Source organism: Lycium barbarum, chromosome 8, assembly GCF_019175385.1.
Source record: "Lycium barbarum isolate Lr01 chromosome 8, ASM1917538v2, whole genome shotgun sequence".
Taxonomy (NCBI): Eukaryota; Viridiplantae; Streptophyta; class Magnoliopsida; order Solanales; family Solanaceae; genus Lycium; species Lycium barbarum.
In genome coordinates, this window is record NC_083344.1 from 111,974,775 (window position 1) to 111,983,703 (window position 8,929).

At 37.4% G+C, this 8,929-nt stretch overlaps 1 protein-coding gene across 1 annotated transcript; it reads right to left on the reverse strand.

The window, feature by feature from the left end:
• Window positions 1–253: 253 nt before the first annotated feature.
• On the reverse strand, window positions 254–1,222 carry LOC132606734 (non-specific lipid-transfer protein 2-like). Its single transcript, XM_060320359.1, has 2 exons — window positions 770–1,222; window positions 254–492 (listed from the first exon to the last, which is right to left on the reverse strand). The coding sequence occupies exons 1-2, from the start codon at window positions 1,102–1,104 to the stop codon at window positions 483–485; spliced, it is 345 nt and encodes a 114-aa protein (XP_060176342.1). The 5' UTR covers window positions 1,105–1,222; the 3' UTR covers window positions 254–482.
• Window positions 1,223–8,929: the final 7,707 nt, after the last annotated feature.

An 8,929-nucleotide genomic window follows, 5' to 3' on the forward strand; every position in this document is an offset into this window, starting at 1 on the left:
ACAAACTTGTGAACTCGTTAGGCAAACATGCTCAACAACTTTGAAGACTACTTTTTCAAATCTTTAAGTACTATTCTCTTGTTTAAGATAATCAACTCAAACTCATGTTTAATTAACGTAAGCAGTACCGATTAACCTGGCTGCTTCTGTAAATAATTTTGTCCGACTATCACTGGATAAAAATAAATAAGTAAATAGAAAGAGAAAAAAGACAAAAAGAAAGAACGCAGAGAAGGAAATCGGGGAAGAGACATTGAACTAAATAAGAGATAGTAGAATTATATATTAGTACGAAGATTGGGTTGTAATACAACCAATCGTCAACGTTTCATTACATGACTCGGACTATGAGTTCTAAATACCCAAATAAAAAAGGACATAAAATAAATAAAAAAGTCCATAAGCAGGACCAAACTCCACGCCATCTTATTCTCCTCCTCATAATACGCTAGCTAGCTACTTCCATATAAAACTGATCAGCTTTACTGGATCCTGCATCGCCACATTAATCAAGTAAATTACTAGTTATGTATAATAATCTCCACGGCCTACACAATGTTCAGAAAAAAGGTATAGCGACCATTGACATTAAAAAATTTCTAATTTACTTGGTGCAATCTAACCGATTATAATAAAATTAATTTATTTTTTAGGTTCCATATCAAGCTTAATATAGACGGGTTACGATATTGTAAAAATTATTTATATCATTATTTGTTAATGAACAATAAAAACTCAAGTAAGAAAGAAAAGAAGGTGGATAACATACTTAGAGCAGTCAGTGGAGGGGCTGATCTTGTAAGGGATGTTAACGCCACAAGCACCAGGGAGACCAGCAGCTTTGCCAGCATCAATGCCCTTAATAGCATTAGCAGCTGATTTCAGGCAAGTGCACGCTGTCTTGCGGTCTGCTGGGGTCTTGGCTGCAGCCAACAGACCTTTAACTCCGCCACAACAGCCTCCTAGAGGGCCGCGGCCTTGCAGATAAGGGAGGCAGGGTGCCAAGCCAGATTGAACCTGGCCACAAGTCAGTGCCTCTGCATGGGGTGCAACCACCACCATGCACAAAACCACAAAGCATGCAATCTTTCCTATCATTTCCATTGTTACAAATTTGAGAAAGATAAAATATTAGAGAGTAGTTTGAGGAAATAGTGGATTGGAGGATATTGCCGTTGTATTTGCTTGAGTGTTGGGTGCAAAGGCTAGTGAGACCTTGGGGGTTTTTATAGAGAGAAAATAGGAACGGAGTAATAATTAATTGATGGCCGAGTGAGAGAATAAGTTGGTAGTTGAGGTTAAATTCAACAATAAGTAGGTAATGCTTTCGGATGGTACACAAATTCTTATGGAAGTGGAATTGGCTATAAAGTCAAGGTTGAGCCAGTGCACATATTTGAAAGATGAGAAAAAGGAATAGAAATATTTTCTGTTGATTAATGATGAAATACGTTCACTGTACCTGTATATATACAAGAACTAATGGAATATTTCCTAACCGACTGGCTACAGCTGGCCTAATACTATTGGACTACAAAATAACAAACTATGAAAGAATGATCTAGATTATGTACAGCTAATCAAATTTAGAAAAAATATCTTTATGCAAAAATATTGAATTGGGCTTCAGTGAACTTGGGCATGTTGTGGTAAAATTGATGGCCCAGACAAATTGCTTTGCCCAATACGAAATAGGCCCCTCTGCTTTGAATAAGAAGCTTCTTGAAGGTCTTGTTCATTCATTGACTTTATCGAACACTTCTGAGTTTCTTTGTCCTTTCGTCCATGTTCATTTTCTTTGCTAAACTCAAAGCTCATACCAAGATCCCCCCTCAAGTTGGAGGGGGCGGAGAGGGCACCTAACTTGCCTAAAGAAGAAAGATGAGTAGGACCGGATAGAGATTTTGTGAATAAGTCGGCTAATTGGGAATTTGATCGAACAAAGTTAAGAGAAATCAGACTGGAGTGGAACTGTTGACGGACGAAGTGACAGTCAATGTCGACATGCTTCGTTCGCTCATGAAAAACAGGGGTTTTAACAATATGGATGGCGGCTTGGCTATCGGAGTGTAAAGGAATGGGAAGCTCAACAGGAATGGTGAGATCTTGAAGAAGACGAATGAGCCAAGTGAGTTCGGCGACGACCCGCCGTATCGAACGATATTCGGCTTCAGCAGAGCTTAAAGAGACAGAGTCCTGCTTTTTAGATTTCCAGGAGATGGGAGAGGTGCTAAGAGATATATAAAACCCAGATACCGAACGGCGAGTATCCGGACATTGACCCAAATCGGAATTGCAAAAGGCTAAGACTTGATAAGAAGGAGAAGAAGACATGTAAAGACCCAAGCTTGGATCTTTCAACAGATATCGTAACACTCAAAAGGCTGCATCTAGGTGGGGTTGTCGAGGGTCAGACATAAATTGACTTATATGTTGAATTATATATTGGCAAGAAACCTGACATAAACCGTATAGAGACTTGCGAAGCCGACATACCTTAGTAGTATCCATAGGAGAAAAACCAGGAGGGAACCTCATATATACTTCCTCCTCTAAATCACCATGTAAAAATGTGTTGTTAACGTCTACTTGGTAAAGTGTCCAGTTCTTTTTGACTGCAACAGCTAGTAAATAGCTAATCGGGGTCATTTTGACCACGGGAGAATATGTTTCATTGAAATCTACCCCTTCCTTTTGTATATCACCACGAACTACCAATCTAGCCTTAAGTCTCTCAAATGACCCATCTAATCTATGCTTCAATTTATAAACCCATTTACAAGGAAGTGCTTTGTGCCCATTTGGAAGAGAAACTTCATCCCAAGTTCCATTCAAAACTAGTGCCTCACATTCCTTGTCCATGGCAGCTTGCCATCCAGGGTGAAAACAGCCTGAGAGTAAGAAGTAGGTTCAATGACATGTGGTAAGATGTTTAGAAGATGCTGATTAGAGTGGGACAGGCAGCAAAAGACAAAGAATAGGGATGGACAGGGGATTCAAAACAAGGAGTGGAAACATCTGTGAGCTATACCAAATTGCAATAGTAATCATCCAAATATGATGGAGGTTTATGAACTCTGCTAGATGTCCTAGGAGGTTGAGTGGTGATGGAAACTGGGGATGTAGAGCTAGGTATAAAGGAGGTAGAATGTGGAGGAGAGGGATGAGAGGGTGTCATGGAACTAGAAGGAAAAGATTGAGGTGGACCAGTAGAAACCTCTGGAGTAGAACAAGGATGTAGAGAAGTAGAAATTGCAGGAATAGAGTGTTGAGGAGATTGATTAGTGGGAGGATTTGATGGAGTAGAAGAGAGATTTGGTAAAGTAGGAGTAAAATCAGAATATGGAAAACAAGAGGGAAATATAGGGAATAAATTAGTGTCTTTGGGAGAGCAAGAAAAAGGATAATGGTATTCATGGAAAATGACATTTCTAGACACAAAAAATTTCTTAGCAGTAAGACTTAGCAATTTGTAACCCTTTTGCCATGTGGATATGCTAGAAAGATGCAGGGCTGTGATCTAGGGTCAAATTTCCCTCTACGAACAGGGGAAGTGGAAACAAATCACAAACACCCAAAACACCCTAAACTATGATATTTGGGGACTGATCCAAACAGTAGTTGATAAGGTGTTTTTAGTCCAATGACTTTTGAAGGAAACCTATTGATTAAATAAGTGGCAGTTAAAAGGCAATCACCCCAATATTCAATAGGTAGATGAGACTGAAATAAGAGTACTCTTGAAGTTTTTAGCAAGTGTCTATGTTTTCTCTTGACAACTCCATTTTGTTGTGGAGTTCTAACACATGTTGTTTGGTGAATAATGCCTTGGCTAGTCAAGTATTTAGATTGTTCCTTTCCAGTTCCCAATTGAAATGCATTATTAGGCCTGATCACCTGAACTCTTCGATTGAACTGTCTTTCCACCATAACTAGGAAACTTTTCAAAATAGGAAATGCATTGGACTTGGCTGATAACAAATAAGTCCATGTCCCTCACTGTGATCATCCATAATAGTGAGGAAGTATTTAAATCCATCATAGGTTAGTGTTCCATAAGGACCCCAAGTTTCAATATGAATCATCTCAAAATTTTGTTTAGAGGAAATGGTAATTTCTGTTGTCTAGCAAGAGGACATACTAAATAGGGAGAATGGAATTTAGAAGACACATAAATTGGAATAGAAATGATATTTCTCATATTATATAGAGGCAAATGCCGAAGTCTACAATGCCATAACATATCTGAAACAACATCAAATGAATGTGAAACTAAACTAGCTATAACATTTGGCACAACCTTGATTTTGACTAGAAACTGAACTGGAAGAAAACTAGTAACAACATTGGCATTGCCTTGATTTAAACCAGAAACATTAGGGAAACTGCTAGGGAAACAAAGCTAAGAACTCGGATTGACTAGGCTGGATTGGATTGGTCTTGACTGGAAAATGTGGAGTCCTTTCTTAGCTTCACCAACTTCCACAGGGCTCTTCACTGAAGGGCCCTGCAAGAAACAAATATCAGAAGTGAATGTAAGGATACATTTGAATTGTCTGCAAAGTTGTTGTACTGACAATAAATTGAACTTAAAAGAAGGAACAAAAAGAACTCTAGTCATGATCAAATGAGGAAGAAGACCAACAGACCCTACATGTGTAACCTGAACCTCATATGAGTTAGACAGATTTACCAACAAAGGATAGGAAGAAGTACTAGATGAGAAAATATGGATTGTTTCTAACACATATGCTCAGTAGCCTCACTATCTAAAATCCAAGAGTATTCATCAATCACATTTATAGAAGCACCGCAACATTGAATGAATTCTTCACCAGCACAATTACCATTGATATTTCCTTCTGATGCTGTTTGTCCACTTTGCTCAAATTTGACCTGTTGTAAAAGCTGCATAAGCTGAGACAAATGACCCTGATTCACTATGGTAGACTGAGAAGAATCATTAGAAGTAACAACAACTGTAACACCCCAAAATTTTTAAACTAACACTTGAATTTTCGATTGACCACATCATGATATTAAGGGTATATTTTATTTCGCACTTCCTGAATGTGAACTTGACGACATGTGAAACTTGTTTGACGTGTTATGGTGTAGTATGTAAGATACTCCCATTATTATCTTAGTAATTTATTAAATGGATTAGATATTTATAAAAGTGGGCAACCTTTTTGTTTTATCTTATTTTATTTTATTATTTTCTTTCATTCTTATCAAGTAAGTTACAAATTATTTTATTATTTTCTTTCATTCTTATCAAGGAAGATACACATCCTTTGTCTCTTATCCTCCCCACCTCCATAAGTTTCGTTTTTTCTAGAAAAAGAAGACCCAAAAACTTCTCTCCTCTCATAACATTCATCCACTAAATCAATCATCAAGACTTGCCTTGGTTGAGCCCCAAACAACTCCACACGATTGAGGTAAGTTACAAACCCGTTTTTGGACTGGACTGCTGGCAGTGTTTTTAGCATAATTCCTTGTATAAAGCTCCGTTTGAAGTGATTCAAGATGTTCTAGAAAGCTATTTCATATCCCTACAACTTTCGTTCAGGCTTCCGAACCCATTTTTGCTTGTATTTACTCGAAAATGGGCAAGGAAGTACAGGGCAGGTGCTGCCCAGATTTTGTTTTGTAAACCCTACATGTACTGCTGTTAGTATTTTGAGCATATCTTTTTGTACAAAACTGCCATAGGAGTGATTCGAATTTATCTGAAACCCCAAGACATATATCTACAACTTTTATCAAGGCCACAAAGTCTAATTTTTCCATTTACCCCTTTGAAACTGAGCGATAGTACAAGACAGTAGTACTGTCCAGAATTCCTGTTTTGCTAGTTTAAGGTGATTTTCACCGATATCGTGGGTAGTTTTGATGTGCTGAAACTATTGAACTTAATTAGACATTTGGTTGTGTGTTAAGGCATATATATGCTCTTGTACAAGCTAAGGGAAATTGGCTAAGGAAGTCGACATATCTACTTGATCGCTGCTTTGGGATTTATAACTTCTTGATGTTTGTTTGAGCGTGAGAAGCTCTAAAGCTCCAAGGTTTGCACCTAAACTTGAACTTTGCTCTCAATTTATTTGGTTTGAGATGTTGTGAGAAGCTTGAATCTTGGTGAAATAATATCTACTTTAAATTGTTGGCATATTGGGTTTGGTGCTACTTGGATGGTTTACTTGCTTTGTGGGCTCTGAAGAATATCTTGAGACACATCAATATAATAACATGATCATTGAGTGTATGATTTTGTAAATTGAGTTATGAGTATGCTAAAATCACATTGGGGTTATATGAAGCATTTTTTGTAAGACGACTTAATTCGCCCACATATACGAATTGCTTGAGCATTATTGCATTCTTGATTATGGGGTGACGACCCTTCTTGATTTCAGATCTTGCTCATCTTGACTTTGGATTTGCATTTCGTCTTGATGATGGACTTTTGTCCATTCTCGAGTATGAGTGGAAAGCCACTTTCAACATGGCTCATGATTCTCTTGATTATTGGATGACGATCCTTCTTGGCATGGACTTCGGTCCTTCTTGATATTGGCTTCGGTCCTTCTTGATAGGGGCTTCGGTCCTTCTTGATATGGGCTTCGGTCCTTCTTAATAGGGGCTTCGGTCCTTCTTGATATTTCGATAGTGCTTAATGTAATGGCATGACGTATGTGTTGGGCGAAATTAATTAACTGAATGACGTTTCGAGAATTAGCTTCGAAAGTTTTCTTGACACTTGGTATTTGAAGCTTCGAAGGCTTTCTTGACACTTGGTATTTGAAATATTAGTATCTTGAACTCTCTTATGGTTTGGTGATTCTCTTAGAATGTCGTACACTGACTAAGTACTTGGTTATAATTCGGATGAGCATATGTCTTGAACTTACTTCTTGCACTTATATTTGATTCATAGCTCACTATTAAATTAACCAAATGGTGGAAATTCTTGGATTTGCTTTGGAAGGCTTCTTGATATGTGAGATTTTGAATATTGATATCTTGAACTATTTTAATATGTGATATTTACTTTCTCGAAAGAATTGTACCTTCATTTAGCACTTGTTTGATATTTCATTTCCTTGAAACCATTGTACTTTTGTTATGTACTTGATGATGATTTTGACAAGCTTATTCCTAGAATTTATTGTTGTACTCCTTACATAGCCTGCTTTTTTTTTTTTTTATGAAATGTTAGTTAAGTTTATGTGCCACTAAGCTTTATGCTTAGCGATAGTTTGCTAGTATCGTAGGTGATGTTCCGAGGGAGAATTAAGGATGGCCAATTGAGGTAGACTATTTAGAAGCTTAGATGAAGATCACATTTGCATGAGCATGTTCATTTTGCATATGTTTAGGGACTTGTACACGACCCATGTGACACATTTAGGTATGCACTTTTGAAACTTGTTCACATGGGCCTATTTTCGCTACTAAATTATGGTGAATGTCTTATTAAATAAATTTATTTTGAACGTTGAGGTATGAAATTTGCTTTTGTTTCATAAGTGGCATCCTCCCAAAAAGGGGGTGCTACAACAACATTTGCTCTAGGTGCTTCCTGGTAAGGTTGTCTCTGTTTAGTGAGTTCAAAATTAGAGGGAAATCCATGTAGCTTGTAACATTTTTCAATAGTATGTCCTGCTTTCTTGCAGTAAGAGCAAAAAATAGTCCCATTTCTGTTGTTGTATGTTGATTTTTGTCCTTGATATCCAGACCTTTTGTTGGAATTTTGTCCAGATCCTTGTCCAGAAACAATGAAAGAAACTGAATCCATTGGGTAAGATGGAGTGTGATGGATTTCAAACTGTTTCTCATATTGTATGACAAGAGAATAGACACTCCCAATGGAAGGAAGTGGGGTATTCATCAGTATGTTCCTTCTCACATTCAGGTAAGAGTCATTAAGATCCATCAAGAATTGCAACAATCTTTCATCATCTAACGCTTTGTTTGTTTTGTCTCTACCTCCACGGATACAAGCATAGACAGAAAAGGTATTCATTGCATCTAGCTCATCCCAAATACATTTCAATTTAGTAAAATAGTTAGTTACACTTAAATTGCCTTGGACTAAATTTGATAACTCTTTCTACAGTTGAAAGAACTTAGCACCACTGGCTTATCCATACCTTTCCTTCAGATTTGACCATAGATATTCTGCATTGTGGGAATACAGGACGCTTTCTGCTAGGTCCTTTGAAAGAGAATTCAAGAGCTAAGCAATGACCATGTCATTACGCCTGGTCCAAGCCTTGAGAAGAGGATCTGTTGCCTCAGGTTTGGGAAAGGTTCCATCAACAAACCCAGTTTTATTTTTAGCTGATAATGATATCAAACATAGATCTTCTCCAACCTCCAAAACCCTTTCCATCAAAAGATGTACTCACAAGAATCATCCCTGGTGCATCGGAGGGATGAAGATAGTAAGAATGATATGCATCTACTGCAGATTCATTTGAGGACTGAGAACCTCCAGCAGTGATTTGAGTTTCAGTGGTTACTGTCATGGTGAATCAAGACTAGAAGAAGAAGAGGAAATGAAAACAAGAAAATAAAACAGGATCGAAGAGCACTGAATTACACCTGCTCTGATACCATGAAAGATGAGAAAAGGGAATAGAAATATTTTCTGTTGATTGATGATGAAATACGTTCATTGTATCTGTATATATACAAGAACTAATGGAATATTTCCTAACTGACTAGCTACAACTGGCCTAATACTATTGGACTACAAATAACAAACTATGAAAGAATGATCTATAGATTATGTACAACTAATCAAATTTAGAAAAATATCTCTATGTAGAAATATTGAATTAGGCTTCAGTGAACTTGGGCTTGTTGTGGTAAAATTGATGTCCCAGACATATTGCTTTGCCCAATACGAAATAGACCC